General features: G+C 49.8%; 1 protein-coding gene across 2 annotated transcripts in view; it reads right to left on the minus strand.

Moving 5' to 3' along the window:
* MCM2 (minichromosome maintenance complex component 2) overlaps positions 1 to 13,636 on the minus strand; it is a 31,738-nt gene that overhangs the window by 3,680 nt on the left and 14,422 nt on the right. For both annotated transcript variants that reach the window (XM_078350150.1, XM_008982265.4), the window contains 9 exons: positions 13,290 to 13,550; positions 12,184 to 12,403; positions 11,704 to 11,911; positions 10,131 to 10,265; positions 9,612 to 9,803; positions 2,710 to 2,803; positions 1,250 to 1,500; positions 965 to 1,091; positions 292 to 404 (listed from right to left, as the gene is read on the minus strand). In XM_078350150.1, coding sequence (XP_078206276.1) covers positions 292 to 404; positions 965 to 1,091; positions 1,250 to 1,500; positions 2,710 to 2,803; positions 9,612 to 9,803; positions 10,131 to 10,265; positions 11,704 to 11,911; positions 12,184 to 12,403; positions 13,290 to 13,550 — 1,601 coding nt within the window. The remainder of the gene's footprint in view (positions 1 to 291; positions 405 to 964; positions 1,092 to 1,249; positions 1,501 to 2,709; positions 2,804 to 9,611; positions 9,804 to 10,130; positions 10,266 to 11,703; positions 11,912 to 12,183; positions 12,404 to 13,289; positions 13,551 to 13,636) is intronic.

Consider the following 13,636-nt stretch of genomic DNA (forward strand, 5'->3'; position numbering starts at 1 on the left):
TTGAGCAGCTGTTAAAGATGGGGCTGATCTGATTTATGTCTTCAACTGGAAGACAGTCTACATGGGTGCCAGGAGGCCAGTTCAGACAATGGCAGTGCCTCAGGTCAGAGGCAGAAGTGAGGGAGGTAGGCAGGCTCAGGAGATGACAAGATTTGGTGGACTGTGAATTATACTGGGTGTGGGGTGCTGTGAAGGAAAGAGAAATCAGGGTAGCTTCTGGATGTGCTGGGGGCACATCGTAAGACCCCTAGCCTCACCCAAGGTCCCCAGATAGGCATATGCAAGCTATACCTGGACTGGGTCCACAGTGTCCCTCACCACACACAGGATGTCGAAGCGGGAGATGATGGGCTCTGTGAGGTCCACGTTCTCGGAGAAGGTTAGTGAGGGGTCGTAGCGGCCTCCTAAAACACAGGGGAGCCTCTCGGTCAGAGTGCATTCCCCCATCCTCCCATCTCCACGACCCCAAGTCGCTTTGATGGCAGAAGGGGATGAGGGCAGTGGAAGAGGAAGACATGGGTGGGTACTTAGCACCTGCTGTCTGAGACAGCAAAGAGCTTACCCATGCAATGCCCAAAATAGCCTAATTTAGACAGAAGGCATCACTGCTTCCCATGGAGGAAAAACCAAGAACACAGCAGGTGACAGAGCCTGGTTCTCTAAGAATTTGCTGCTAAGACCAACAACCAATTCCATCCTGGCTGGAGGAGCATTGGACTTTCCTCCCATGCCTTCTGAGAACATCCAAGGTGGATCTAGGAACATGGCTGGACAGGAAACCCAGATGTACCGGGTCCCACTTTCATTGTTCCCCACTCTCACAGCATAGACAGAAGAGGGGAACTTTCTGCCGCCCAATGACTTCCTTAAGTTGGCTCCTGGGGATCCCATGGGCTCCTGATTCAAGCAGGTAAGACCTCCTGGTGCCCCACCAGAACCCCAGCAGCCAGGGTGCCTGCTGTACCTATGGGGTTGGCGGCAGCAATAACGGTGCAGCGAGCCTGGAGGGAGGTGACGATGCCAGCCTTTGAGATGGAGATGCTCTGTTGCTCCATGGCCTCGTGGATGCTAGTTCTGTCCTGGTCATTCATCTACAAGATTAAAATGCGCATCCCTTAGCGTGGTCTGTGTCTCTACCACTAAGTCTCCGATGTGGTTCCAACGCACCCCATTAACAACATTCCCCTCACTAAGGCCCAAGCCCACACACACCCTGAGTCCCATCAGCCTCTGTCACCCAGGGACCAACCTTGTCAAATTCATCGATGAGACACACTCCTCGGTCAGCCAGAACGAGGGCCCCAGCCTCCAAGGTCCACTCCCTGCTGACAGGGTGCCGCTGGACATATGCCGTGAGGCCCACAGCCGACGCCCCCTGGCCGGTGGTGAAGATGGCTCGGCTGGACACTTTCTCGATATACTTGAGAAACTGTGACTTCGCCGTGCCAGGGTCTCCACACAAGAGCACATTGATATCACCTCGTACCTTGTGTTTGCCACCTGAAGGGGACGAAGGGAAGTGGGGAGAGGGAAAGTGGGAAGTGAGGGGAGAAGGGCACAGCTGCATCCTTCAGCAATTCCTCAACCTACTTGTTAGGAATGGTAAGGCACAGTCCCTCTAGAAAGACTGTTCTATGCCACGCAGTCCCACTGTGGGCACTCCCAGGAAAAGACACATGGGTGCAGAGGAGGGACACACATGACATCCTCTGAGAATGTGAAATACCAGAAACAATCTAAGTGTTCTCCAAACAGAGAGCTGAATAAACTGCAGTATCCAGTGGCATGATACAGTCATTTAAAAGAATGCACTTGCTCTGTATGCACTAACACGAAAAGATGCCCCAACGTGGCACTGAGTAGGAGAGCTTGGCAGGGTACGCTGGGCGTGCAGAGGACGCTGTGCTTGTACACCTAAATGCGTGTAGTCACAAAACCCTGTGTTTGCCATGTAATCGTAAATGGCCACAAAGGGAGGGACCAGGATTGAGAAGGGGAGGTCAATGGTGAGATCAGCCTTACCTATGACTTCTAGTGTTTTATAAGTGTAATATAAATACATACTCATGTGACAATATCATTTCTGTACTTCTAAGTTTTTTAGGCTGGGTGCAGTGACTCACACCTGTAATCCCAACACTCTGGGAGGCTAAGGCAGGCGGATAACCTGAGGTCAGGAGTTCGAGACCAGCCTGACCAACATGGAGAAACCCCATCTCTACAAAAAATACAAAATTAGCCGGGCATGGTGGTGCATGCCTGTAATCCCACCTACTCGGGAGGCTGAGGTAGGAGAATTGCTTGAACCTGGGAGGCAGCTGTTGCGGTAAGCCAAGATCATGCCAATGCACTCAGCCTGGACGAGAGTGAAACTCCGTCTCCCTCAACTGGCAAAAAAAACCACACACATACAAAAACCCAGAACAAGTTTTTTAAAAGACAAAACATTTTTTAAATAGAAGAGAAGCAAAGACACATTTGCTTAAATCACAAAAGCAGACAGACACTGTATCCCCAACAGACTGACACCCAGGATGCCCAACTCAGGGCTACCTTTTCCCTTGAAGAACAAGTCTCGCCCAGCCTGACCATCTTTTAATGCATTATTTCTCCCCAGCACCCAGGCTTTAAAAACACTGCGTACTTTGAATGTTTGCTCCCTAAAGAGAAAGCTGCTAATACCCCTGCAGAGGAAAGGTGGGTGCTCACCTGGGTTTTTGGGCTCCCCTCCAAACAGGGCCAGAGCCAGGCCTCTCTTGATGTCTTCATGCCCATAGATGGAAGGAGCAATGCTGGCAAAGATCTGAGAAACGGAGGGAGAGCAATGGGAATGGGAACAGATACTCAGAATAGGTCACCCACATGCTCTGGCATCAGGGAACTGGGTCATCCCCAGCTCAAAGACACCTACTTCCACAGCTGCTGCAACTGCATCAGGCCCTGGTATCAAGCCCTGCCTGACTCTAAAGCTTGTCATTAGTTGGCTCTTCTCAAGAATCACAGAACTTTAGAGCTTAGAAGAACTGTCACCTGAACCCCTCATCTTGACATATTTCAGAAAGGCCTTTCCCAAGATCACAGACCAAGAGCAGAAATGAGACCAGAACCAGGCCTGTCATGGCACTGGCCTACCCCAAGCCTCAGTTTCCTTATATGGGAAAGAGAGATGGCAATACTCAACTCACAGAAGGGTGAACAAAAATTCAACAGTTCATGCCAAGTGCCTGCCTCATCAACACAATGTGGCACATCTGGGAGATTCGTCCACCAGGAAGTCAAGTAATTTCAACTGGTGAGTCACTGGAACATTTCTATTTCAGTATGTGTGTGTGAGAAAGAGACAGGGAGACAGCAAAATCTGCATGAATTTTAAAGAGAATCAGAGACATCAAAGACATTTCTTGCTTGTAGTAGACTGCTTCCAACTCCACCTGCAGCACAGCTGTGCTTTGATGACTCTCAACCTTCATACCCCCTGCAGTGGGCTCACCTATATCCTTCCATCATTACAGGACAAAGGAGCTCAGAAAGCACTGGGCCCCCTCAGGGAGAGGGCACTAAGACAGGAAAATCAGCCCTGAAGGTGGTGAGGAGACACCCCCCCAGCAGGCTGCATCCTGAGTTTCCTGCCTACAGGACCACATTCATGCAGCTTTAGAGAGGTCTCTAACTACTATCTCCCTCTGAAAGGAAGTTAACACTTCCCACAGGGCTTCTTGGAGAAATGTCCGACTCCAGGTATGGGGCAGGAAATGTACATTGGGGCAGGAAAGAGGAGCCCGCAATATCTTCTACCAGAAAGCAAAAAACCCCTCAGACAACAAAGGTCATATCAACAGAACTCAGGAGCCAACAGGAATAGGTTTGAGCTGGCAAAAACGGGACACTTGAGCATCACAGGGATGACACCTGAAGCATGGAAACCTCAATGCCAGGTGGGCCCATTCATGGGTTATGATAACGGGGTCACCCGAGAACCAATTCATTATTTTTAAAACCAATAAGTCAAAGAAAACAAGCATTTATTAGACTAGGCTTCACTGCCTGACTGTCAAATTACAGAAAACACAGGTGACAGAGGCATGTGTCCAATGAAGACATAATTAGCAACATCTCGACTGCAAGGCTCAACAGGACAAATGACCCAGTTTCTTCCACAAAAAATTACAAGGAAAAAAAGAGATGGAGAAAAGACCTAAAGATTAGGAGACTTAAGAGAGATCAACCAATCACAATTTATGGACCTTATTTGGATAATGACTCCAAGAAACCGTAAAAAACAGGGGGAAGGGATAAGATAATCAGGGAAATGTGAACACCAACAGAATATTGAATATTAAGGAATTGTTAATTATGTCTTAAGGTGAGATAATGGTATTGTGGTTAGGTTTATTCAAAAAGAGCCTTTTATTTTTCATATACATATTGATATAGTTACAGAAAAAAATGGCATGTCTAGAATTTGCCTTGAAATATACTAAGGGTGAATGGGTGGTATATTAAGAAAGCACGGTGAAACCTGTGAAGGCTGGGTAGAGTGCTATGGTTTGAAAGTATAAAGCATGTGTTGGAATCTTAGTCTGCCATTTAACAGTATTAGAAGGTGGGACCTTTAAGGGGCCATGAGGGTTCTGCTCTCATGAATGGAGGATAAAAGCACTGCTATCCAGGGAGTAGGTACCCTGTAAAAGAATGAATCTGGTCCCCTCTGGGCTCTCACTCTAAACTCTCACCGTTTTGCCATGGGATGACCCAGCAAGGAGGTCCTCAGCAGACGTCAGCCCTCAATTTTGGAGTGCCAAGCCTCCAGAACCATAAATTTCTATTCATTATAAGTTACCCAGTCTATGGTATTCCATTGTAGCAGTAGAAAATGGACTAAGACAAATAGAGTTCATTACACCATTCCACATACCTGTTTGAAATTTTCCGTAACAATGGCTTTTAAATGTGGGCCAGGCTTTATGCTACACAGAGTGCCCATGGAACTCACAATAACCAGTGAACTCACAAACCATTGGGACAATACAGTCACTGGGAGCATGGACTCAAGCCAGACTGCTGACTGCCACTTGCTACGTGACTGTGGACAACTTATCTAACCTCTTGTGCCTCAGTTTATTCATCAGTAAAATGGGCACAGATGAAGTCTACCTCATAGAACTGTTGCTATGTAGAAACCACCCAGACGGTGATAAGCAGATACTAAGTACTTGGTAAATATAATGACTCTGTTATGAAACCCTTACTTTGTGCTGGGGATGCTGAGCAGACCCCTCCATGGACCTCTCACGCCCAACACACCTCGTGCTGGGTGTGCCAAGACTGCCAGTCCTTGACTTCTCTTAACCCAACTCATTTCCCCGGGGTAGTTTTTGTAATAAGCAACCTTACAGGATGAGGTAAAGTCTTCCTCCAGGACCAAGAGCTTCCTGCTTGCTATGCAGTATAAATTGCCCAACTCTGCCCCCCTCCTACAAAGCAACCACTGCATCCAGGGGACTTCCCCATGGGATTGAAGGACAAGGAGAGCAAATGTGCGAATGCGTACGCTGCCTGTTCTGCCTTCTGCTGCTAACCCAGTTACTCCAGGAGTAACAGGCTAATTTAATGGCTAGAAAGTGGGGCAGAATAAAATCCCAGACCTGCCAGGGAATAACAGCACTTTCCATGAATTATCTCATGTAATCCTCATAATAACCTTGTTTCTTTCCATCTTACAGAGGAAACCAAGGCTTAGGTCAAACCATTTTCTCCTAGAGAGGCAAGACTCAACCTCAGATGCATCTAAATCCAAAGCTCATGTTGCTCATGGCTCTAGGTGCTCTGGCTCCTATTATGCCTCAGTTCCCACACCCAGCAGAGATATAGTGCCCACCTGAGTGGGTACTGTGAGCTCTACCCAGCAAATGGAGAGAAAGCACCCACCTCCATGGGTACTGTGAGCCTGAGATAATGTATGTAAAATGCCTAAAGCGTCAGGCTTAAATCTATTTTCATCCTACCTACTGGCTGCTTATACTTTCTGCAGGCCTGTCACAGGCTCTCCCATCCAGTTTTTGTACAAATAGTTTAACGTTTGTAGCCGTGTGCAGTAACTGCTAGATACTGAGCACTCACCAACAGCCAAGTACTTTATATGCACTAATTTATTTGATCTTTATAACAACTATGAGTGTTTACTCTCATCCTCTCATTTTTATAGATAAGGGTGGTCATCTGACCATCCTAAGGATTAGGCCAAAATCCAAACCTAAAAAGTCTGGCTTCGGACTGCGTGCTGCTTCTGTTAGTTCTTTAAAACCTAAATGTCGGGCATGACCCTGATCTCTAATACTTTACTCGATCAGTGTCCAGGGCCCACGGAAGGCAGGCAGGGCCATGAAACTTGACAGAGTAGGGGATGGGGCAAACCGGGGCACAGGCCCGCCTGCAAGGGCAGCTGTGCCTCAGCTTCGTCAGTGTTACCAGAGAGGAACACAGAGCCAGCACCCATGGATCTTGGATTTTCAAAAACTCAGGCACTGCCGGTCACGGTGGCTGATGCCCATAATCCCAGCACTTTGGGAGGCTGAGGCAGGTGAATTACCTGAGGTCAGGAGTTCAAGACCAGCCTGACCAAAATGGAGAAACCCCATTTCTATTAAAAATACAAAATTAGATGGGCTTGGTGGTATATACCTGTAATCCCAGCTACCTGGGAGGCTGAGGCGGGAGAATCACTTGAACCCAGGAGGCGGAGGTTGCACTGAGCCGAGATCATGCCATTGCACTCCAGGCTGGGCAATAAGAATGAAACTCTGTCTCAAAAAAAAACCCCAGGCACTTGGATTTCTATGTGAAGTCTCCTGATCCCTCAAGGATGATAACTAACCAAAATAAAAACCAGTAAGAAAGTCAGCTGCAGAAGCCTGCAGGGCTTCCTGCGGGAGGTAGAATCTGCAGAAGACAGAAGTCATCTGGGGACAAGTGAGGGAGGAAGGTGCTTAAGGCAAACACAAGTAGCAGGCATCGAGGCAAGAGAATGGGGCAGGGCTGCCTCCGTTTGGGGAACAAGTCATTCTGGAAGCTGGGGCTCCAGAGGCACATGTGGATGGCCTGGGCTGATGCTGTATTTGTGCTCAGGCATGCCATGCCCGCCACACACTCACCTACGGGTCTCTCACCTCTTCAATCAACAAGAGTGGGAGATCAGTGGCTGAACCTCACAGCAAAGGGAGAGAAGGTGCCAGAAGAGTGTTCCTGAAGCACGAAGTTCCTTCAGCATGGTGGGCACAGACACACATAAGCATGTAGGACACAGGTGGCCTGGCTGCTTAGGGATTGCAAGACCCCGACAGGGTTAAATCCACCCAGGCCTGAAGAAATCAGCTCAAACACTTGGATGAGATTCTGCAAAGGTGTCCACTATGGTAGCACTCATGAGCCTCTGTAGCAAGGGTAGAAGGCTGGGAAGTCCTGGCTTTCTTTGCTAGTGTGACTGTCTTCCTCGCATGTAAAACTACATGAAAAGATCTTCTCTCTTTCCTATTATCGGGAACCCTAGTAAAATATGAGCTCTGAGGGCAAGGGTCATGTCTGACTTACCCACCACTGTATCCCCAGAACTTGGCCCTAGGATGTCTTCCAGGAATGAATGTGTGTTGGCTGAACTGAAGCTCCTGTCCTCCTGAGGCTGAGAAACACCCATCTCTCCTATGGGAATCCCAAATCCTGGCAGACTAGGTTAGATGGCCAAGAGCTGGGGAGGAACTGGAACCAATACCAACCTCTGCCAGGGATGCATTTCTGGAGCTTTCCTGAGCAATTACAGTAACATATAAGCCCACAAACGCTGGATGCTTCGCTCTTACTGGATTCACTGTCTAGCCTGCAGCAGCTTCTCACGGTGGATGCAAAGCCACACAATACACTTATGAAAAGGAACAGAGACACAAAACTACCCTGCCTACTTGGAGAACATGCCTCAAGGAGTAAAGAAAGGAAACAAACCATGCATGTGTATTATTAAGTGGCAGGCAGACATGGGAAAATGTGACAGGTAAGAAGAACAAGGATGGGGCAACTATGGCCGTGCCAGAGGAACCCAGAAGGGGGCTCCACAGGCTTCAGGGGAGGGTGGATGGAGAAAAACAACCAAAAACAACTAGTCAGCTCGCCTGCAGCCTGGACGCAGCTCTCCTCACCCCAGCATCCATTCCTTCAGAGTTACTCAGTGCCTCTTGCAGCCAGGCTCTGGGACAGAAGTGAGTAAGCCAGTGATGGCTCCTGTTCATGGTGGGGTTTACATGTCAGAAGGAAATCACCCAGTCTGCTGAATAAGCCAAATGGGATCTGGATTTTATGTTGCCAGAGGGCAGCAGGAGAGTGGAGGCTAAAGGGTGAGCTAAACTGCTCTGCATTAAAAACTGAACTTTCAAGTTGATCTGAAGGCCGAGCGCGGTGGCTCATGCCTGTAATCCCAACACTTTGGGAGGCCAAGGCAAGCATGGTCAAGAGGTTCAACACCAGCCTAGCCAACATGGTGAAACCCTGTCTCTACTAAAAATGCAAAAACTGGCCAGTTGTGATGGTGCGTGCCTGTAATCCTAGCTACTTGAGAGGCTAAGGCACAAGAATTGCTTGAACCCAGGAGGCAGAGGTTGCAGTGAGCCGCGATCGCACCACTGCACTCCAACCTGGGTGACAGAGCGAGACTCCATCTCAAAAAAGAAAAAAAAAGGAAAATTGACTTGAGAAAGAGGAAAGAAGAGAGAAAAAGGGGAGAGCAGTGAGCTTGAGAACACGTGGCACTCTAGGGGCAGGATGGGAGAAATAGCAAAGGATTTTTATCAACAGAAATTTAACATTCTGTTTAAGCTGTATTTCTGCAACATAAATCCTTATCTCCTCATCCTTCAGTAATAATGCCTGCATTAAAAACCAACTGCCCAACTGCCTGGGCACAAGGGCTCACACCTATAAGCTCAGCACTCTGAGAGGCCAAGGGAGGAAGATTTTGAGCCAGGAGTTTGAGACCAGCCTGGGCAACACAGTGAGACCCCATCTCTATTTGAAAAAAAAAAAAAAAACACAACAACAAACAAAAACCACCATACTGGATTGTTTTCCTGAGGAAATTCCCGTTGGCCACAGCTGGATCCCTAGGAACGCCTCATGACATAAGGTATCCCACTGCCTTGCCTCTGTTCCAATTTCAAACCAGAGCTCAAAATGGTCTGCTGAAGGAAGAGCTCTTCTCTAACCTTTGCCACAATCCTCAGCAGGGGACTGCTCCCCATCACACAGGCTCAGAGAGGTCATCCAAGTTATCTCACTACCTCGCTGGCCCACGGTGGAAGCAGAGCCAGGTTCACTCATCCCCAATGCCAGAGACTACCTCTTCCTCTGGAGCATGGGGCCTCCTTTTCAGACAAGCTTACTGAGCTCCAGGCTGGGAATTAAAAGGATAGGAAGGACTCGTGGTTTCCAGGACCAAGGAATCCCAGCTGAGGCTCTAAAAGAATAAGGCAAGGTTTGAGCAGTGAGCCCTAGTGGCCCACCAAACCCCGAGCCACCCCTCATGTCCCCTCACAGCATCCTGGCAGTCCCCAGCCCTGCCTTCCACCTGCCTTTTCCCCGATCTGCTGATCCTTGGAGAGGCTAGTGATGATCTTCACATCTTCATCAGTCAGTTCCCCTACAGCGACCTTGTTGTCCTTCTTGGCCACATGGTTGGCCAAGATGACAGTAGCAAAGACGGGGAAGCCATTGGCAGTGTTAAGGGAGCCATCATAGTTGTTGTGATAGATACCAGTCAGCTCCTGGGGAAAGGGAGGGGCCAATAAGTCAGAGGTTAACCAAGGGGCCACAGGCGGGGTGGGGGCCCATCTCCATGCTGCCTTCCTCCAATTTCTCCTATTCTAAGTGTTCCACACCACAGACACCAAGATAAGTAACTCAGTAAATCCCCTCCCAAACCCACCATTCCAACAACCCATTCACCAGAGACAAAGCTCTTTGCCCCAGCCATGCAAATCCTAGCCTGAGTGTCCCTGCGACCATAGATACCCCCACTGCCCTGGCCACAACTGCTTCTGCCAATTCCCTCTGCAACTTAAGCTTCCTTGCAGCCTGCCCTGACCACTTACTATTTCGTCTCCTGGCTTGCAGCTGTCCACCAGATCTGCAAGGAGAATGGCATCCTTGGAGCGGGGCAGCCGGCCAGCCGCCACTTTGCCTGGACTCTCCTGGATTCGGATACGCTGGTAGTTCTGATAGATGGTCTGCAAGGGACACACAGAAGGCCTCAAAGCACTGACTATGTCACCCAACCTTGACCCCACCAGGGGGAGAACAGGCAGGTTTCCAACTCCTGAGTGGCAAAATGGAGAGCCAAAGATAGTAGGGAATGAGTGAATGGAGACCCAGCACATCATTGGAGAGTCCCCACTCCTGCCACCATTCCTCTGGGATGCCCTGCCAGACTCAGCACCTGCTCTGTGCTGTAAGCTGAGCTGTCTTGAGTACAGATGCTAGAATCAGGCTGCCTGGGTTCTGTGTCTAAGCTGTGTGATCTTGGGCAAGTGACTTCCTCTCTCTGTGCCTTCTCTGCAACCTCACAATGAGAATTAAAGCAAGTCATACAAACATCCACCTAATATCTGACAAATAGTAAATTACAGGAAGTTTCAGCTATCACTTTCAAGCATCAAAGGCCAGCACTGTGCCATGTCATTTCATGTCCATTATCTCACCATATGGCACTGTAGTTAAAAGCACACGCTCTGGATCAAGATGAATGAGTTGTGGTCCTCCGAGCCACATTCTGGCTGGGTGACCTCAGCCAGTTCTCTAAACACTCGGCAAGGAGGGCCAGTAACAATTCCTGCCTTACGAGCTGTGAAAAAGGACCAGGTAATATGCCACCTACCACCTGGCACTGATAAGTACCCCATGAATGATAGCTATAACTGTTAATCCTCTATCAGGTACTATATCTCAGGTCCCTAGAAGCAGGGCCTGAGGGAAACAGACAGGGCATAGGAAGAGTGAGCAAAGATGCGGCTCAGCCGGCATCCAGCCTGCAGCTTCTCAGAACTGCAGAGCGGTAAGAAGAGGACAGTGGACAGCTACACTAGCAAGGCAGTCAAGGGGCCTGGGCACCACCACAGGGACTAAGAGCCCATTTATAGACAGGGATGCTCAAATACAAAAGCACATGTAATGTGCCTAAGACCTTAAGGCCAGAGGCTTTAGAAAGGTCTCCTGAATATGGTGCGGGAGGCTGGTACGGTCCAGGGGCCCCACACAAGCCAGGCATGTCCCAAGAAAAAGCTGAGGGAAGGCCCGATGGGACTGCAGCTGCTCCATTCGAGTGATGACGCCATGGAGACTGGTGAACACACATCCTGAAGGAGTGACTTGGTAAGAGGCAGGTCCTATTTGCCAGATCTTCCCTTGTTTCAAGAGGAGCCATAAACTTGTATGGTTTAAACAAAATTGCCTGACTTAAATATCAGCTTAAATCCTAAAAACACCATGTAGGCCAAACTAAACCCATTGGGTAGAAACACTGGGTCCACCCCCGGGTGTGGCCAACACACAATTCTATCTTGCTCCTTGCGGCTACCCCACTTCTTCCACAGCCAGAGAGGCCAGTCAGGCTCTGCATACTGGGCACCCTTAAGGACAGCTGGCAGCGGGCCCTGTGTCCCTTCTCACCTCTTCCATGTTAACCTCAAAGGGACCAGCCGACTGGCACTCAGGACAGGAGCCTGGTTTCACCTCCTGGTTCTGGGACTGGCAGAAAGGCCCCAGGATGAAATTGCACTTGTTGCAGTTGTACTTGACCATGCTGAGCTGGGGCAGGACGCCAGTGCAGCTGGTCACCACCCCACTGGTACGAATCAGCTGGTTCAGGTGCAGCTGTCTGTAGAGGCAGAGGGCACATCAGAAGTTGTGAGCCAGGGAAAGGCCAGGCTGCAGGTGAAAGCATCCCAACACACTGTCCTGGAAACTAGGCCCAGCCCCCACCCTGGCAAGATCCCTCCCATCACACTCCTGTGCAACCACAACTCACCAGCGAAGAGGGTGTTACTGGCTGCACCCCGCCCTGCCCACACCGCCACCACTCGCCAGATTCACAACCGAGTCACCCAGCACTGAGCTCAGACCTGCCGTCCTCATCTGCCCTTAGCTCACCTCAGCGAGCGCAGCTCTTCCACCAGAGGCAGGTGAGAGATGCGGACGTGGATGTGGCTGGTGATACGGTCATACTTGGGGTACATGGCCAATACCACCTCCAGGGCAGCCTCGTCAAAGATCTGCAGCAGCTCCACTGGCGCCTCAGGCAGGAAGTAGGCCAACACATGCTCCCTGGCCGCCAGGTCCTCATAGTTCACCACCAGGCTCTCACGGTTCTCTAGAGGAGGGCATGTTGGAAAGAGAGTTAACTAGGCATAGGGAGGGCTGCAACAATACCTGTGTGAGAAGCGGGGCCTACTCACCCTGACCCTTGACTTTGACTCAGAAAGCCCAGCTTTCACTTCTAGTTCTACCATGCTTCAGCTGTGAGTTAGCTAAGTGACACAGCCTGAGCCTCAACTCCCCACTCCGTAAAATGGGCCTGTCATGCAGTGTTCAAAGTTGCTGGGGGGTGTTAAATGAAATATGAGCAGAGTGCCTACAGGACTACAAATATGAAATGCCTTACAAGAGCCTGAAAGAAAACTTATGAATAAATTGTTAGTTCCTGTTCTGGTGTGGTGGCTCACGCCTGTAATCCCAGCACTTTGGGAGGCCAAGGGGGGCAGATCACCTGAGGCTGAAAGTTCAAGACCAGTCTGACCAACATGGAGAAATCCCAACTCTTCTAAAAATACAAAATTAGCCAGGTGTGGTGGTGCATGCCTGTAATCCCAGCTACTCGGGAAGCTGGGGCAGGAGAATCGCTTGAACCTGGGAGGCGGACATTGCAGTGAGCTGAGATCACGCCATTGCACTCCAGCCTGGGCAATAAGAGTGAAACTCCATCTCAAAAAAAAAAAAAAGCCAATTCCTATTACAAAGATCAAGGTAATAATCCAGATTTTTATATAAAATCTGTCCATTTTTCAAGCTTGTCAAAAAACACTTTGGTGGTCCAGATGTGCTCACTGCACAACAGGCAGGAGAGCCCTGGTGCAAAACTCAGTGCTTTTGATTTCTCTGTCAGACATCTCGGCCACATGCCCTGTGCTTCACGTGTTCACTCTGCTGGGACAATGTTTTGCGGCAGGATTTATGGAGGCGCCATAGGGAAGCCACACCTTTGCACATGTCGCTGATGCGCTCCTTGAAGACGTTGTGGCCGTGGCTGTCCACATGAGTGCGTAGGAAGTTCTTGAAGCGGTGGTGGATCTCCAGCCGGGGGCCCGCCATGCTCACCCACTCGCGCACAGAGTGGCCCTTGAGGTCCTCCAGGTTCTCAATGCTCTCGATCATCTCCTCGTCCTCCTCGCTGTCCTCCGTGGCCCGCTCAACCTGGCGGCGCTTGCGGGCAGGGCGCTCCTCGTCCTCCTCATCGCTATCTGGGGAGGCAAGAGACACCTGCTACTGCAGTCATCCCCAGCACCTTCTACTTGCCTCTGGGACTCCTTCCCAGCACCTTGAGCAT

This window comes from Callithrix jacchus, chromosome 15 (genome assembly GCF_049354715.1).
Source record: "Callithrix jacchus isolate 240 chromosome 15, calJac240_pri, whole genome shotgun sequence".
NCBI lineage: Eukaryota > Metazoa > Chordata > Mammalia > Primates > Cebidae > Callithrix > Callithrix jacchus.